The sequence below is a fragment of the Echeneis naucrates genome, chromosome 8 (assembly GCF_900963305.1).
Source record: "Echeneis naucrates chromosome 8, fEcheNa1.1, whole genome shotgun sequence".
NCBI lineage: Eukaryota > Metazoa > Chordata > Actinopteri > Carangiformes > Echeneidae > Echeneis > Echeneis naucrates.
In genome coordinates, this window is record NC_042518.1 from 19,886,944 (window position 1) to 19,906,471 (window position 19,528).

Sequence of the window (19,528 nt, forward strand, 5' to 3'; positions counted from 1 at the left end):
ACAATGAGCATTAAAGAAAGATATTTAGAAGCTAGACCATTAAGTGATTTGAACATCAAATCAAATCAAATCAAATTAGATTTATTTGTATAGCGCTAAATCATAACAAAGTTACATCAAGGCGCTTTACATATAGAGCAGGTCTAGACCAAACTCTTTATAAATGTATTTAAAGAGACCCAACAGATCCCCCGATGAGCAAGCACTTGGCAACAGTGGCAAGGATAAACTTCCTTTAAGAGGCAGAAACCTCGAGCAGAACCAGGCTCAGGGGGGGCGGCCATCTGCCTCGACCGGTTGGGTTGAAAGTGGGAGAGAGCAAGAGAGAGAGAGAGTGAGATCGGCATTGGAGGGGGGGGGTGTAGGCAGGAACATGTTGCTGCATGAAGTTCATGGAGTTGAGCTGTAGTACAGAATTCATGAAATATGGGACCAGCAGGTGTTGCAGGAACATGAGATGGTGAGTAATGAGTTACAGTAGTCCAGCCTAGAAGTTACAAATGCATGGACTAGTTTTTCTGCATCATCCTGAGAAAGGATGTTTCTAATGTTTCTCAGGTGGAAGAAAGCTGCCCGACTAACTTGTTTTATGTGAGGGACAAAGGACATGTCCTGGTCAAAAATTACTCCAAGGTTTCTTACAGTGGAGCTGGAAGCCAAAGTAATGCCGTCCAGACTGATGAGATGATTAGATAGTATTTTTCTGAGATGCTAAGGACCGAGTACAATAACTTCTGTTTTGTCAGAGTTGAGAAGTAAAAAATTTCCAGTCATCCAGACTTTTATGTCTTCAAGACATGCCTGCAGTCTGACTATCTGAGTGACTTAATTTGGCTTCATTGATAGGTATCATGGTACAGTACAGTATCATCTGCGTAGCAGTGGAAGTTGATGCTGTGTTTCCTGATAATGTTGCCTAAAGGAAGCAGATAAAGCGTAAACAGGATTGGTCCAAGTACCGAACCCTGTGGGACTCCATGACTGACTACAGTACATGAGGAGGAGCTGTTGTTAACATGAACAAACTGATGTCTATCTGATAAATAGGATTTGAACCACCTTAGTGCAGTTCCTTTAATTCCAATTTCATGTTCCAGTCTCTGTAGTAAAATATTATGATCTATGGTGTCGAATGCAGCACTAAGATCTAGAAGGAGAAGTATGGAGGCTGATCCATTGTCTGAAGCCATTAGAATGTCATTGGAGACTTTAGCCAGCGCTGTTTCTGTGCTTTGATGGGCTCTAAATCCTGACTGAAACTCTTCAAACAGCTCATGTAGTTGTTTTGCTACAGCTTTCTCAGTGATTTAAGAAATAAATGGAAGGTTCGATATGGGTCTATAGTTTGCCAAAACATCTGGATCAAGATTAGGCTTTTTAAGCTGGTGTTTAATGACCGCGGTCTTAAGTGCCTGAGGTACATAACCCAGAAATAAAGTCAGATTAATCAAATCTAGAATGAATGGCTCAATTAAATAAAAGATCTCTTTAAAGAGGCTAGTTGGTACTGGGTCTAATAGACAGGTTGACGGTCTGGATGATGAAACTATAGAAGCTAGCTCTGAGAGATTCAGAGGTGAGAATCATTCCAGATGTAAAAGAGGCGTCGCAGCTGATAGTGAAACTAAAGGACGTTGTGTATTATTTACACATCCATGTCATCATAATGATACCTGTTTGCTCTTGTGTTGTGGCTGACTTGGTTGAATTGCAGGTTATATCAGGAGCCCTGTGCACAAGCTGTAAGACAGAGAGAGGAACTGAACTGAAATAACCACAAATACAATGCTGTTCCACAATGCCTAAATCCTCTCAAACGCACAGTCACAAAACAGCAATGCATTAGTTGGCTTCAGTATTCTATGTTATTATGTTAGTGTAATCAGCATACTGGATTAACATTGAAGTTGCTGCTTTAAATTGTCTTTTGAATTCATTTATAAAGAAAAACTGTGCCAGATGGCACCCAATAAGTAAATATACTACACCACATGCAATAGCTATGTTCTGTATCCAATAAGAAGATGGGTGCAAACATCACCTCAGCAAGAAAAGGTAATCGGTAAAGACATGCAGAACTCTTAAAACCCCCTCAGCTCCAGTTTTATTCATCCTAAATTGTAGAAGATACCACTTATTTTCCAGTATATATTTTTTTATTTAGACCTGCGAGACCAGCTGTGTATGTAAATCGTTTTTAAGTTATTTTGTTACAATTTTGTGCTTTATCTTACTTTGTGGAAATTTGTTTTCACTTTGACATTAAATGTTTCTTTATGTAAGACTGGCTCAAATAAAAGAAAGTCAAATAAAACCTCAGACACAACAGATGCCAAACAAAATGAGAACCATTAACTTTATTTTTCTCTCTCAGTGCAAATAGAATATATGAGCTTTAGCTCTCTTTCCACTGACAAAAATGATAACAGAATCTTGTCACACTACTCGAAAATACCTGACCAAAAAGCTTTAGTGTCAAGTTCTAACCTGCAACAGGTTTGACCCCATGCTGGGGTATCACATGTCGCTGCTTGTTTTCCAATCAGCTCAGCTGTTGTTCAATAATTAAGTAGACCAGATTAAGTCCCACATGAATCTAACTGGAATACATGTCTTAAAATAATTTGTGCCACTATAGTTTATATAAAAAAAAAACAAAAACAAAAAAAACCTTTGAAAGTGTTGTCATATCATTGATCCAACACAATCAGTAAATTAAGTATAATCTGTCCTGCATTTGAATGATTTGAGTGTTTCTTTTTCAGATCACATTCCTGAGGAGGATCACACCAATGGACTTAATGGGTAGGAGCTGTAGTGAAAACAACATGTAAAAAAAAATTGATTTATCATTGAGGTCAAATCTCTTAAAACCATTGAGAATGATGTTGGGCGAGAACCACAGTCAGACAACAAAACAATCTGTGGTATAGCATTAGATTATCACTGCACTGCACTCTGAGATTACTATATCACTTGTACATCACTGATGATGTGGCCAGACAAATTCCAGAATCAATCATACAAACTGCAAACATTTTGGCAATATGATTACAATATGAAATGATTACCAATAACGATGCCTATGTGGATAGCTCCGAAAAACTGGCATAGTCCTAAAATCTGTTGGACCAGAATGAAATGTGTTCTGCAGGACAGTGCATCACAGCACACAGGACCCTTCCTGGTGAGAAACAGCTTCTAAATATTGTTTACCTGAACTTTGTTTTGGGCCATCCTGCGATCTACAAAACTCTGACGCCGCCTGGCCTCCCAGTGCATAGCAGACATCCTGCTGTAGAGCAAGTTGGGACAATATTAAGTCAACCTTCACAGTGGGATGATCTGACAATGCACAAAAACTTTGTACTTGCACAGTAAGAAAATATACTTCACTGCAAAAAAGAACATACAGGTGAAGGTGTGGATTAAACAACACACACCTGTTTGGTGTGCAAGTGGAAGGAAGGTCTAGTAAAGTTACTACTTAATTGCATTGCGGGAGGCTTAAGATTAAGTTATACATATGCAAAATATGATGGGTCATCGCACCTGGTCTACCTTTAGAGGTACTTCTCCCTGTGCCATCCCTGGGCCACCAACATTGCTGTCTCTCCTTTCCTCCTTCCCTCGAGGCACCACCTGGTGTACTTTGCCCCATGGGCAAGAGAGTTGAGTGGCTACAGGAGGCCTTCACACCCTTCACTGGTAAGGCTCGACAGCAGCTCCAGTGTCCTGGATCTGGCCCTGCTGACTGCCACCTATCTCTTAGCCGACTCTTCAGCTGGTAGGTTGTGCCACCACACCTCCCACTGTCTACCAGGATACTGTTTCAGCCTGTTCGATGACATTGTCTATCAGTTCCTTTCTTGTCACCCCTTTAATCCCCAGAAGTCCAAGGGTTTTCCAGAGTGACTGCCCAGCAAAACCCAAACTTCCACAGGTAGGTTCCAGGCTTTGGTCCATTTTTGCTGGCTCATGAAGATAAGGGCTTGATATTTCTTTAGCTTGTGACTCCTCCGTTCTCTTCCCAGGTTACTGTTAGCTCCATGGGTACTACCTGTTTGTTACCTTTAGACCAGAAAACAACACCTGGTCTGAGGCTGGTCTGGGCTATTTTCTTTGGGAATTTGAGCCAATTCTTCCAAGTCTGCTCACATCTCGCAGTTGTTTGCTGAGGCCAGGATCCCTTTGTCCCTCTGTTGCTTGACCTGACAAACTGGACAAAGAGGAGTTCATCATGTTGTTTCTGTTTTTTCTGTGCCTGTTCCACACCATCTGCCAATTGCATCAGTATTTTGTCATGACCCCATTAGAATTTCCCATCTGTCCTGACCTCAATGTGCTTGTCATACCCTCTCCTCTTTGCTTCATCATAGACTGGGGTGTCTTTGATGACGTCTACTCCTCACGATGTAGCTGCAGTTTGAATACCGTGCCGTACAGCCCAATGGAGTAAAGGTTTCTTGGGACACCTAGCCATCTCATTAGGTCGGTGTTAATCATCTTCTCAAGGAAGAGGCAGGTACCTCATAGATGAACAGAGGCCAGAGTAGTCTGGGCAACACCCCGTACTTATACATACCAATTAAGGTGATTCTCTCCAGAGACATCATCCATGGATTCAGTTTAGATAAGCATCTCCCTCACACTCTGCTTATCATTGAGATCCACCCTGTACTACTTCCAAGCTCTCAATAGTGATGATATCTACCTCCAGTTCCTGCCAGTCAATGTTGAAGTTTCAAAATAGCCCTGCAGAAGCTTCTAAAACTGTTCAAGGACAGGTCTTTAGTATGAACTCCACCAGCTTGCACAGTATCGCCCCATAGGCATTTGTGAGGTCCAACCACAGGACATCTAGGTTTCCATGGTTCCTTTCTGCATCTTCAGTGATCATGGTGATCATGATGGTGTGCTCGAGACACCCTGGCACCCCTGTACCTCCACCCTTTTGAACCTATGTATCCATGTACCCATTGTCAAACACAAAGGTGGTTAACTTCTTTGCCAGAAAACCAAAAAAGATTTTATCTTCAACATTGAGGAGTCATAAAATGTTTCGTCATTTTATGAAGTCCTGTCATTAGAAATCTCTAGTGCTTATGCCCACATGGCAAAGATAGATTCTATATAGAATCTGGAATTGGCAGCTGAGAAAGTCATAACACTCTTTTGAGAGTTTGTTTTATTTCATGTTTTTTCCCTGTAATTGTCTATAATTATTGTTGCCCTTGGGGCATTGGCAGGGGTAAGGGTTTTGGGTTGGAAGAGTACCAGCTGAAAGGTGAGGTCACTGCTCTGATTGAATGCAATAGCCAATGGTTGTTGATATAAACCAGTTGAAGATTGTATGCGCTGTTGTGTTGCAACTATGTTGGTGTCCTTCTGCAAATAAAATAAAATAAAAAATTTATCACATAGATGATGACCTCACTGCAACCACTAACACCTCGACAGTCCTCAAAAAAGCTCAGCAGTGCTTCCACTCCCTCCACAAACTCAGGAAAACAGGCCTCCTCACCACACACCTTCTACAGGGACACCATCGAAAGCATACTGACCTATGGCTTCACCACCTGGTTTGGGTGCTGCAGCGCAAAGGACAAAAAGTGGCTTAACAGACTGCTCAAGACAGCCAGCAAAATCATTGGTGCCCCACTCCCCTGCCTGATGGAGCTATACCAGCAGCGCTGCATCAGTAGAGCCACCTCCATCATCATAGACCCATTCCACCACATCTTCTCCCTTCTGTCATCAGGAAGAAGATACAGCAGCATCAGCTGCAAAACTGATAAATATCTCCCACTCTTTTTTTGCCACTGCAGCAGGCCATTTCATTCATTCCTTCCAGATCACTCCAGCGCCAGTGTCCTGTCCAGGTTGCCTTGCATCCCAAAAGCCTTCCCTCTCATGTAACTTATATTTGATATTAACTTTACTGTAATTACTGTCTATGTCTGTGTCTGAATCACAAGCTCAATCATGATTACAACTGGAAGGTTTTCTGGAAACCTGACACAATATATAGACATCAAGCATCATACAAAGTCTTGCTTTTTCAAACAAATTAAAACAGGGACTTGGTACTTCACATAATGTCACTTATATAATTTAAAACAAATTTTAAGTAAGCACTGAGACTAAAGAACAAGAAATGTTTTACTATCCAAATAAGTACTCACAATGCTCTGAGCACTCAATTAACACAAAGAACATACATTTGCAGCACAAGCCAGTAATTCAGGTTGGCTTTAGAAGATTCTGTTGCTCTGTGTTCTGATTTGAACATGTGTGCAACCCAATGATTGTAGTGTTAAATTGCTGTTTAATATTTAGAACTCGAAGCTCAACGTAATTTGTGTGGTGTTAAAATTACAATACAATTTTGTCCTGAAACACTAGTATCTAAATCTGCACGTCTACATGCTTTGCTTGATCATCTTCATTGTTCATGAATTTGTAAATTCCTTTATACTTTTCCTAAGTCCCGTTATAATTTTTTCACATATAATCAAGCATTATTCTTCATCTTTGAATAAAGAATATATAACACATATTCAGTTTAATAATAATGTTTCCTTACCTGTCTTGTGCCGTGGACAAGAGCCTATAGTGTTTCTTTCCTCACTCCTATCTCTGACCTTGTGTGGTGAAGTTTCCAGGTATCATACTACATGGGCCTTGGGAAAGATACGGTAGGTTGTCCTAGACAGAAATGTGAGTGTGTGCTTCTGTTTCCTGGAGGATTTCCTGTATAATTTTCCTTCCTCATATCAAATGAAACCTAAGTTTATCATGAACTCTGAACAGAGAATTTCAGTCTAGCATATTCCTGCATATTGTAAGGAATATGTTTATTTGAAAAATAATATTTTGGTCATAGAGCTCAAGCAGAGCTCAGTGAAAAGTTGCACATTAATAGTCAAGCAAAAAGTTGGTACCAAAGTTCATTCAGGGGGGTATGAGTCAGCTGAGGGCAGACAAGTCACCAGTCACCATAGCAGGGCCAACACACAGAGAGAGACAGAAATAACAACCACTTACACTCAAGCCTACAGACAATTTAAAGTCACCAATCAACCCAAACATGATGTCTTTGGACTTTGGGAGAAGTATCCAAAGGAAACCCACACAAGCACAAGGCAAATCAAATCAAATCAATTGATAGAGCGCCAAATCATAACAGAGTTACATTGAGGCACTTTACACATAGAGCAGATCTAGACCTGCTCCACACAGAAAGGCCCCAAGCCCAGGATTTGATCCCAAGACCTGCTTGCTGTGAGGCGACAGTACTACACTGCTACTATTATGTTGCCATGCTGTCCTATACAATTTGAAGTAAACACAAGAAACTTGTTGTGACAGACTAACCTTACAAGCTGACAAGATGTGCTTCAGAGTTGCAGTACCTGAACACAATGAACATAGCGGGTCTCCATTCACCCAGACTTTTAGGTTCTGGGGAGTTGGTTATACATCATATGCTACCCCTATCAAAAATCTAAAATTACATTCCTCCATACTCCACAGCTCTTTCCAACTAAGCTTTTTCTTCTCTACACCTTCCCAGTTCAACCACTGTCCCTGCTTAGCCTGAGCCACAACCTTTGCACGGCCAGATACCAGGAGCTCTCTCCTAACCTTAGTACATTTAAACTCTTCCACTAGACTAGATACTGGGAGCTGAAGTATGCCTTTCCCATACAGTGCCACAGTGCTTAAACATCTCAGAACACTAAGCCACTTCCTAATGTAAAAGCTTACTAGTCTTTCCATTTTCTCTGCAGCAGATATTGGAATCTCAAATACTGACAGTGGCCATATCAACCTGGGAAATAATCCAAACTGCAAACACCACAGCTTCAACTTTCCTGGAAGCCCCCCTAGGGTGTGATTCTGATTTTTAACAGGAGGACATTGGCTGGATGCCAGCGCCCTCAGCATGGGTCCCAGGTGACGTCAAACAGGTGATAAAAACACTCAGTGACACTCCATCTTCGCTTTTTCCCATGCCCCAGTTGGAGTAGAGAGCTGTCCCAGCTTTCATCTCAACCCAATTGCTGAAGGGAGCAACACCAAGCAACTTGGATCCTACCACCACAAAGTCCTGGGTCACAGTCTTCAACTCGCAGGACGAGCGCAGACTGCTGTTTTCTCTTTTTGTTTTTTTTTCCTCCTCAAACTCAGTGCGGGCTGCCGCGCAATCAGCTGATCCACATGCTGAGGAGACCAGCACACCAACTTTGTTACCAGAAGCTAACAAAGAACAATTGTCTTCTGTGATCTTAACAGCTGCGGCCGAGGGATTTGTCACGCCGCCGTTATCTGAGGATAACACAGTCCTCGACTGGGCTGAACAACATGTGGTGCACACTTGGAGCAGCTCTCTCTTTAACTTCCTCGCCCTGGAGGAGCGGAGCAACCAAAGTAAGAGGCTCGTCTGGGCAGAGACAATTAGCATAGCGTGCATTGTATTTTGTTTGACCGTCTCTTTGTTTATTTGGGATTCAGTTTGTTTGCTTTTTTTAGTTTCCTTCCCTTAAATTCCATAAATTGCCAAAGTGATTGGTGCTACAGATTTCATGTTGGCCGTCACGTGGTCGGTGACTGCGCAGTATCGCTAGTTAAGGGACCAATACCCGACCTGTGAATTCTGTTCGCCGACTCGGCTATTGTGTAGTGTAGTGATCAACTGTGGTGACGTCGTCCATGATCTCTTTCTCCTTCCTATTCTTCCCCTCACACACATTCACACACAGCAACCAGCCGACATCTTGGTTGAGAAGTGCGTAGCCGACGTCACTCCGTCGCCATCTTGGCCATTGCAGACGTCACCCACGTGACTCTGCGGCCATCTTTACTGCTCACACACACACACACACACACACACACACATTCCTTCTCTCTCCTCCTACACACACACACAAGACCCACAGATAGACTAGTGTGTGCTATTGTGATGATCATTGCTATCACTATTTATTTGTGTTGCTGCATATGATGTTACTATTGTTACTGATATAGCAATCACCATCGCTAAGGCTATCCATATTACTAACCCATCTTTGTTATATGTGTGTTCCCCATGGTAGTTTAGTAGCTGATGTTATTGAATAATCAGACTATAACAGCCATTTATCCAGAGTGATGTTAATTTGAATAATTATTGCTGTGAATAAATTCTGTTATATGTTAAACTGTCATTGTTAGGGTTATGGTTATTATTGTGGCTATAATTGTGACACAGCCAGTGCTCGGATTTACTCCTTCTGTTAACCCTTTTGAGACTTGCTGTACATGCTTCCCCTAGGCAAAGTCGCTTAAGGATAGTTTGTCACTGCTACCACATGCAGTTATACATAAGGACACACACAAACTCATCACCATCAGCAGCACCACCTCACTCCATACTCACCGCATGCCCGGAGGAGATAAAGGCGTGAATGAAGCATAACTTTCTCCAGCTAAACAGTTCTATAACTGAAGCCATCCTCATTGGTTCCCCTTATCAGATATGGAACTCTGCCATAACTTGCATTTCTTTTTCTGGCAAGGACATCCCACTGTCATCAACAGTCACCAACCTCGGCATCAGGTTTGACCCGCACCTAACCTTTGAGGCCCACATCAATCACCTCTGCAAAGTATAATTTCATCATCTCAGGAACATAGCCAGACTCCGATCCTGCTGAGAGTACGTAAATATGAACACATCACACCCATCCTTCACTCACTGCACTGGCTTCCCATTTCCACCTTGTTCAAATATAAAATCTCCCTCCTAATATTCCAGTGCATGCATGGCCATGCTCCCTAGTACCTTAAAGAACTTCTCACCTCCCAGACCTCAGCACACTCACTCCGCTCCACCAACAGCTACAGATTTCTTCCTCCAAGGACCAAGTCTCACACTCTTGGAGACTAAGCTTTCTGTTCCTCTGCTCCGTGACTGTGGAACAGCCTCCCAGAACATCTGAGGGCTCCACAGTCGATAAACTGTTTTAAAAAGGGTATAAAAGGGTATATAATCTTTTAATCTGTAAATTGTTTCCTGTGTGACTTTTTTTTCTATTTTTAATAGTTTTGAACTAATTTTTATTGATTGTGTAGCACTTTGAGGTTTTCTTGTAAAATATAAAGTGCCTTATAAATAAAATGCATTATTAATAATAATAATAATAATAATAATAACTACCTCCATCACCATTGTGAATGCTAATGGGTTACTACCTGTTGTAAAGCCTGCTGTACTTAAGCATAGTCTAATAGTTAAGCTGCTTCAAATAGCCAACTCAGAGTGAACATAATCATAGTCAGGTTTTAACACCCGCTCACTCAGGATTTTGAAACACCCACTTGAAAAATCAAATACTGACTTTTCCACTGAGAGGAAAGCAGATGTGTTAAGTGTTTCGTCTTTGCATGTATATTTTTTGTATTGAAATTGGCAGAGAAGTAGAGAATAACTATGAACTGCTGTTGCCAAAGCAGTATTAACCCACTATGGCTCAACTGAACTCTGAGAAAAAAAAACAAGCAATATGACATAACACAAGATCCCACCAGGAAATATTATCTTATAGAAAGACTGTGGGATAGTTACCGTTTCCCAGAAACTAAAGTTTTTTTCAGCAGATTATGTAACTTCACAGCAGTCTCCATGTTTTGAAAATAATATTTAATATCTTCAGACTGACAAACTGACATTATTGTGTTTTTAATTAAAGCATTAACATTTTGTCTCTACCCTTTTCATGATTTTCATATCACAAGCAATTAGAGATTTTGAATGCCTCCTAATTTATAATGAATCATTTTCTAATTGAAAAGCAAATATTTTATGCTTCTAGTATTTCTTGTGAGTCTCTTCACAGTGAAGCTTTTTGGTAAACTGTGTCAATATTCTCGCAAAAAGAAAGTAACCAAAGAGAGGAGGCTGGCTCTGTGGTATCATTGCCAAATTCATGCCTTAAAGCAGATGTAAAGGAAATTAGAAAGAAAGTGGCGTTCCATTAAGTTGGAAGAGTCTCACAGAGCCTGGAAAGATAGCTTAAAAACATGTAAAAGAGCTCTCTGCACTCCTAGAAGTTCATATTACTCAGCACTCATAGAAGAAAACAAGAACAACCCTAGGTTTCTCTTCAGCACTGTAGCCAGGCTGACAGAGAGCCATAGCTCAGTTGAACCAGTGATCCCCTTAGCTCTAAGCAGTGATGATTTTATTAACTTTTTACAGATAAAATTCTCACAATCAGAGAAAGAATTCATCAGCTCTTACCTACATTAGACAATAATCTTCTACTGAATACAGAAACTCCTGAATCAACTTCAACCCCTCTTTTACATCTGGAGTTATTCTCACCTCTGAATCTCTCAGAGCGAGCTTCTATAGTTTCATCATCCAGATCATCAACCTGTCTGTTAGACCCAATACCAACTAGCTTCTTTAAAGAGATTTTTTACTTGATTGAGCCGTTCATTCTAGATCTGATTAATTTGACCTCATCTTTGGGTTTAGGAATTCAGTGAAAGATACAGGAAGAGTATACAGGTCTGCAGACATAGGAAGTGACCACTATCTCGTATGCACAACAATTAAACTGAGACTGAAGAAAAAACAGAAGGAAACGAAAGGCACCACCAGAGTCAAGTATGATACATCAAAGCTAAAAAATGAAAGCATCTCAAAGGCCTTTGCCATCAGCCTAAGAAACAGGTACCAGGTACTGGAAGAGGAAGAGCAAGTAGGAGCAGAGGATGAAGAAGTAGAGTGCAACTTCCAAGTAATGGAGAAGGCTTACATAGAATTAGCTGAGGAAGTCTTGGGGAGACCACGGAAAAAGAAGAAGCCATGGATCAGTGAAGAATCATGGAACCACGTAGAACAAAGAGAAGGAATAAATAAAAAGATCCTGGCCACACATTCTGAAAGAATCAAGAAGCTGCTGAAAGAGAAGTACGCAGAGAAGAACAAAGAGGTGAAGAGAAGTATAAAAGCAGACAAAAGGTAATGGATGGAGAACATTGCAAGTGAAGCAGAAGATGCTGCAAGAAAGCAACACATGAAGACACTTTATGGACTCACAAATATACTGTGCAATGACAGATCCAGACAGAGTACAGCAGTACTGGACAAGGATAGAAAGCTCATTAATGGAAGAGATGCAATGGACAGAACACTTCAAGGAAGTATTAAATAGAGTATCACCAGAAAACCCAATAATTGAAGAGGACAAATGCAAATGCAGCAACAGAACCAAAGAGATCACAATAAACAAACCAACACTAGGTGAAGTTAAAGATGCAATACAAAGACTACAGAATGGCAAACCACTAGGAATCGACTCCATCACAGCTGAAGTATTGAAAGCTGATTTAGACTTTTCAGCAATAAAGGTACATCAACTGTTGGGCAAAATATGGAAAAAAAAATCCATTCAAACTGGAAGAAAGGGCTTATCATAAAGCTAGCAAAGAAACCTCAAGGAATGCAAGAACTCGAGAGGCATAACCCTACTGTCTATAGTAGGAAAGATACTTGGAAAGATCATTGTAGAACGAATAAGAAGTGAAATCGACTGCAGGCTGAGAAAAGAGCAAGCGGGTTGCAGGACAGGTAGAGCAAGTTTTCATATTGTGAAACATCATCGAACAAGTTAATGAGTGGCAAGCAAGTAGTGCCAGTATTGTTGTATGGATGCGAAACATGGAAGATGAACAAAGGAGACAACAAGGCAGTTAATGTATTCCAGAACAGATGCCTACGAAGAATATTCTATATATGGTGGCAAGATCACGTCAGCACTGAAAAGCTGCTAGAAATAGCCGATATGAAGCCACTGAGCGACGAAGTGAAGTGACGAAGATGGAAGATAATTGGACACATACTACGGCAGGACCACAACAGCGACTGTAACATAGCAATGACATGGACACCAGAAGGAAAAAGAAGAAAGGGAAGACCAAAGACCACCTGGAGGCGTACTATTGAGAAAGAAAGAAAGAAAAGAAGCAGGATGGAATTCATGGTCCTAAGTGAGGACTGCAGCAGCTGGAAGCGCTCTGTGAAGGCCTTATATGCCACAAGGCACAAAGTGGAAAAGTAGCAGTCGTATCTTTGGGTTATGTATCTCAGACTCTTAAGACCACAGTCATCAAACCTCAGCTTAAAAAGCCAAATCTTGATCCAGAAGTTTTGGCAAACTATAGACCCATATCGAACCTTCCATTTATCTCTAAAATCATTGAGAAAGCCGTAGCAAGCCAATTACACAACCACTTGGATGGGAACGGTTGTTTGAAGAGTTTCAGTGCTGGTTATAGTCTCCAATGATATTCTAATGGATTCAGACAATGGATCAGTCTCCATACTTCTCTTAGATCTTAGCTCTTAGCTCTTACATTTTGTATCCAAGTTTAATCAGGTGCCTGTTGTATTTATTTTTATGTTTCAAGAGCTATCCACCACGCTTTTCAGCAGTCATCCTGGCTCTAGACATAATCAATGTGTTTAAGATGCAAACACACAACACTCCTCACAGACACATTTGCACACACCCACATCATTATTACAATAAGTATTGGGTATCAGGGAAAGTAAAACTCTATAGGCCATTATCACGGAAATCACTACAGATGGTTGATTGTATCACGGGTGACTCCCATGATGACAGTGGACTTTCTTTTTTTCTCAAGAGCTTCTCTATTTCTCTCTCACAATTTTGACACAAGTTAGACACAAAAAGAGCAACAGGCTAAGCAATGGATCCATACAACTAACCAACATCTGTGTTGCAAGCATAGATTACAATGCCATTATAGGCATGAATCTATGGCAGGCTAGCTCAATGTAATATCAATGTAATGCTGCAAAGGGTAATAGGCTAATGGGAAAAAAATCCAAATATGTCGGTCTTGAATCAATGAGATTTTATTTATGTGTATGAGTAGTAGTAGCAATTATTCATAAAGTTTCCCTGTAACCCTGTTTTTATTTACCTCTTTGGGAATGGTAACAATTTGTACCACAGTGGCAATCAGCTCCAAGCAGCTGCTTCTTACTGATTCAATCAGTGACATCAAATGTGATATAGAAAAATACACAGAGCCCCTACAAGCCCCGTCATTTACAGTGGCATTGGTGTGTGTAATCTGAAAGTCTGAAGGAAATTGAAGAGCTTCATTTGACACGTTTGATGGTGACGTCAGCAGTGGGGGTTGTTCCTGCGTCGCTCCAGTCCTGAAACCTGGAGCCCGACGCAACGCGGAAAGTCTCCGAAACCGGTCCACCAGCATTAGTGTTTTTGACGGAAAACACGGACATGGTCTTCAACTTTTTCGTACGCCAATAACGCGGACTGATGTAAAGGTGAGATAAACTGTGCGGATAACTTTGGCTTTGTTTGGCTTGGAGGAATTGTAGATTCCTCTAAGGAAAGTAGACCTGTGATCTGTTCCGCTCCTTTTAACCTCTTACATGTGTCTAATCGTGCTGGATTTCCCGGGTTGTCCAGGTGTGTGAAGGACGCAGCCAGATTCAGACAGAACTGTACTGTCCTGCAGCGGTTCATGGTTCAGTGTGGGGTCAAGGATTAGGGCCGGAGCTAAACTGCCAGCCTCTAGATGTCTGACTCTTAATGCATTGAGGCTATTTTAGCCATAGCCACCAAAGTATGTGATTTCTCATTTTCAACATTTTGAATGATAAAATAATCAAGTGCCAGTTTAAACATAGCTCCATTTCTTTGCATGGTTAAGTAGACTGGAGCTCAGTGATGGCTGATGGCTCTTTGTCTTACTTTTTATATTAAGGTCTTCAGTGACTGCTGTTGGCTGGGTGTCTCCCACTATCCTCCCATACAAGCCTTTGAAGAAGGGCCCAAAGAAGAGCCTCTCCTCCCACCTTCTAAGCCAGTTATTTGGCCTGCAGAGGTCTGCCTCACCGAGAGGAAACATGGGAAATCAGTTGACAGATGTTGCCCCCAACGCTCCTTTATTCCCCAGCTTTCAGTCATTGCATGTAGTAGTAATTGGTTTAGATTCTGCAGGGAAAACCTCTCTCCTCTACAGACTCAAGCTGCAGGAGTTTGTTGAGACAGTTCCTACCAAGGGATTTAACATGGAGTGGATTAAACTACCTATGGGGAACATCAAAACAAACACCACCATGTTCCAGGTGTGGGATGTTGGTGGCCAGGAGAAAGTGAGGCCCCTATGGAAGTCATACACCAGGAAGACAGATGGGCTGGTGTTTGTGGTGGACGCAGCTGAGACTGAGCGCATGGAGGAGGCTAAATTGGAGCTCCACAAAATAACTTGCTCCGCAGAGAACCATGGGGTGCCCATACTGATTCTGGCTAACAAACAGGACCTGGGTGGAGCCATGGCAGCCCCAGAGGTAATTATTATAACATGAATAGTCTGGCATTTTTGAGCACAGTACATTGCAGTTTATTTAATGGTAATGTGAAGAAAGTACATTTTGGTTTTCAATTAAACATTTGAAAGCAGTTAGTTTTACATCAGACTGGGTAGCATTGTTGTTATTTTGGTATCAATAAAAATGTCTTGTTCAAAAGACTTGACATCAGTACTCTGAGATTTCATTTAACTCAGACTTTAACATTCAGGCTGTCTGAGCTGCACAATGTCAAGAAAGCAACAATTGTTTAACATTATGCTCTTTTGCTCTTAAAAACATCTCTGACCACACATCTAGGAACTAAAGCTGTTCCACATGAACCAACAACAGTAGAGTGTGTCATTTTCTATCATTTAAACCAATTTGAGTCAGCTCATTCCAACATGAAAGATATTCAGTGATCATTTCTTTGAAGGCAACAACAATTTGATTTTCATGTTAAGATGATCTGTCTCTCTGTGTTTCAGGTAGAGAAGATCCTGGCCCTCCATGAGATGCGCTCATCCACACTGCACCACACACAGGGCTGCTCTGCATTCAATGGTCAGGGTCTGCAGCCTGGCTTGGAGAAACTATATGAGATGATCTTGAAGAGGAAGAAGATTCTCCGGCACAACAAGGAGAAGAGATGATGAATGGGTGTCACAGCACTGCTTTCTGAACCTTTGCTTTTATGAAGACCCTCTTAACAGTCTGTGACACTTGTCTAACTTCTATGTGTGAAACCAGCAGAAGCCAGACAGTCTTCTCAGAAAAGTTTGCAGTACTTCCTACCATTTCAAACTTTACTTCTTCATCTGTGCCCGTTAACACCTGTTCATCTCTTTTGACATAACTACTTCCTTTGGGGTAGCTACTTGCCGTGGAGGGCGCCTACTTTGCATGATCTCTAATGTTCAAGGAGCATTGTAGATAGACTGAGGGCTTCAGCATGAATCAATGTGGAAAATCAGTGCAATATATGATGAACACTCCACACCAACAGTCAACAGAATATTTTGTTCCATTGTTTGTGCAAATTTATTGTGCCAACAATGACCTGTTGCAGATGATCATGACCTGAGCCTATTTCTCATTCTCTCACCACATTTATGTTGCATGATATTCTGCTCCAAGTATCTGCTCCAAAATAACACTTTTTTGATCAAAAGCAGACTTTTGTAATTATTCTGGATTATAAACTGTCTGGTACTTGGTAACCCTAACCATTGGGGCCACATTGGGGACATTAAGATGTCACCAAAGTGACATCTGCAGACTAACATAGTGCAACTGCTGAATCCGGTCAGGCAAGAAATGAGCGATGTCTCTGCACAGTTTTTTTTTCTCTTCACTGAAGTAGCTTGTCACATTTGAGTGTATTTCAGGGTTAGGTGAATTGGTTAATTTGTTCAAACAAGTATTTTTTTACACTGTGTAAATATTTTGTTATATGTTGACAAATGAATAAATTATTGCGCAACTTTAGGCAGTACTGAGTTTTCTTCATTGAAACTTTCATATTTATCATACACTAACTCAAGATAGCAGAGAATGGGCTAACTTAAGCCATGACACTGTTTTGTTTTTGTTTCTGCCACTGTTTTGGCAAACCTGCCTGTATTCATTCATGCATTCATCTTCTACCACTTAATTCTTTTTTGGGGTAATCTTGTCACATTCAGGAACTCTTGCTTTGTCCAAATTCTTTGGTTTCTGCTTTGAAACAGACCTTTTGATAATCCACCAAAGATTTTCAATGCTGCTTATGTCCAGGGTTTGAGCTGGCCACTCGAGGACCTGGATACTGTTCTCCTGCAGTCAGGTTATATTTGCCCTGGATGTATGGAGGAGGAGCATTATCTTGCAGAAACATCCAGTTTTGATGCAGACAGAACAGTGTACATGCAGAGCGGAGCATGTGGGCTTCAAGAAAGGCACAATACTTGGCAGAGTTCAGTGTGCCATCACAGACAGTGACAGATGACCAACACCAGGAGCACTCACACATTTCTAAACCATGATACTGTTTCTGCTGTGCTTGATGGTAGGAACTGTACATGCTGGAGATAATGCTTCACCTGGCCCTCTATGCACCCTCATATTACCAGAAGGATGATTATGGTGGAAATTGGATTCAGTCAACCACAGAATCCTCTTCTAATTCCCGGCTGTCCAGTTCTTGTGTGCTTGGACCAAGCTACACGGGGCTAACCTCTGTCTCTCAATGATCAGGGGCTTCCTGACAGCTTTCAGGGCCTTAACCAATAATCTAAGAGGGTAGAACACTGGGTGCCAGTTTGGTTGGACCACTGCTGCTGAAGCTCGCATGATGTCATTTGGCTGCTTTTCCTGCTCATATGGCTCAGGATGTTGTCATTTCTTCCCGAAGAAACTCTTGGATGCCCAGATCTTGATTGTCCTTCAAAATGTTGGTTTGTTAGTATTTCTGGTGAAGGACTGCATCTGCTCTTTCTGGCTAACTGGCGATGACTGTACACTTCCTGGATGAGGATGTGTATCTTTAGGCAATTTTGCTGCATTAGGTTCCTTGTTTTGGTAACTGGACTAACAGAAATACTTTCATAATGTGATCCTTAATGCAATATATCACAATATTTATTATTTATATTTATTTTGTTTCTTAGATGTTTGAAATCCGCACTGAAGCAGAAAGAAAAGTGTAAAGTGTATTTATCTTGGTTTTTGTTGAGACAACATGCTGATGCAGAATTCAGATATTTTAGAAGATTCTTTTAAAAAGCTGATGTTGTCAAGTATATTGGCTCTTTAATATCATTGTCCATTTGGTGAACTATCATTTTTTTCCCCCAAAGTGAACCATTCTCTCCACAGTTTTAACTCTTATTTAGTTGGTTACAGTTGGACCCTAAAGTGATCTGTCAAGAGGGTTTGGCAATTGACACACCATGGGGTACTCATGAGATTTTTATTTTTAGTTTTTATTTTTTTATTTTTTTATTTTTTGCAGTTTATTTATTTATTTGCATCCTCGCTAGTCATCACTTCATTGTAGGAATAATGCATGTTCTTCCTTGGATCCCCAGATAAGACACACACTCAGGTTTCATACATATTAAAACCAAACTCAGATGAGGTAGACACATAAAAGACAAAAAAAAAAAACAATTACATCAAATCAAACATCAAATTCCAATCAATTTACAACAACAGAGATCACAGTAAGCAGTAACAGTGATATGGAAGAAATTGATAAATTGGTTTTCAAAATTTTTCAAATACACAAGACCGGTACCTGGGCCTATAAAACAACCAGAAAAAACTAAAACAAAATTAAAAGGGAACCAGAAATAAGACAATATTGCCATCTTTCAAAAATATCTTTTTCAGTAAGTTTGTAAAACTACTACTTTCCACTGACAGAAGCTCAGGTGAAGGCCTGCTACATTGTACTGCAGCTTTGTACTTTTAAATGCATTGGTTCTTGGCAAAGGTAATGTGAATCTGTGGTCAACTGCTCTTCTTGTCTCATTGGAACACTGTTAGCTGTAAATATAGGCAATTTGGTAATAGGTCATGGTCTATGGCAGTGGTCCCCAACCTTTTTTGTGCCACGGACCGGTTTAATGTCAGATAATATTTCCACAGACCGGCCTTTAAGGTATGGCGGTTAATGCAGCAAAATAAAATTATACGATAAAAACTGTGCTATTTTCTAAATTTCATAATAAATGTGAATCCACTGTGCACTCGTATGCAACTTCATTAGCAGTGTCCTCATAACATCGCGCCAACAACATAACATGAGTAACATCCTCTCTGCCCCTTAACCCCGAACCGAAATGCAGCTTTGTTTTTCATGGAAGTCGCAGGCTCTTCTTCCATCTCCTCACTGGGCCTTTTCCCCCTCACAAAGAAATGTTCCTTTTTTAATCATTTCGCCAGCTTGTGGGTTTAATATTAGCAGTAACGTATGACGTGACCAAGACAAGCGTCTTGACATGCATCAAGAGTGAGTCATAAACAGATGTAACGGAGAGAATCCAGTCATTTTTCAAAATAAAACATAGTCTAGATTCAAATAAATAAAACATAAATAATGTAAGTTATTTATCTTTTTGTGCGGTCCGGTTCAAAAGA

The 19,528-nt window shown here is 40.8% G+C and overlaps 1 protein-coding gene across 2 annotated transcripts; it reads left to right on the top strand.

Moving 5' to 3' along the window:
• The first annotated feature begins 14,235 nt into the window (after nt 1-14,235).
• Nucleotides 14,236-16,891, top strand: LOC115047175 (ADP-ribosylation factor-like protein 4D). Of its 2 annotated transcripts, XM_029507958.1 has the most exons (4): nt 14,236-14,374; nt 14,520-14,676; nt 14,818-15,403; nt 15,895-16,891. In XM_029507958.1, exons 3-4 carry the CDS (start codon nt 14,960-14,962, stop codon nt 16,057-16,059), a joined length of 609 nt encoding a protein of 202 aa, XP_029363818.1. In that variant the 5' UTR covers nt 14,236-14,374; nt 14,520-14,676; nt 14,818-14,959; the 3' UTR covers nt 16,060-16,891. The 2 variants fall into 2 exon arrangements, with proteins under 2 accessions (XP_029363818.1, XP_029363819.1); XM_029507959.1 differs by lacking the exon at nt 14,520-14,676 and having other exon boundaries at nt 14,248-14,374.
• The last annotated feature ends 2,637 nt before the right edge of the window (nt 16,892-19,528 follow it).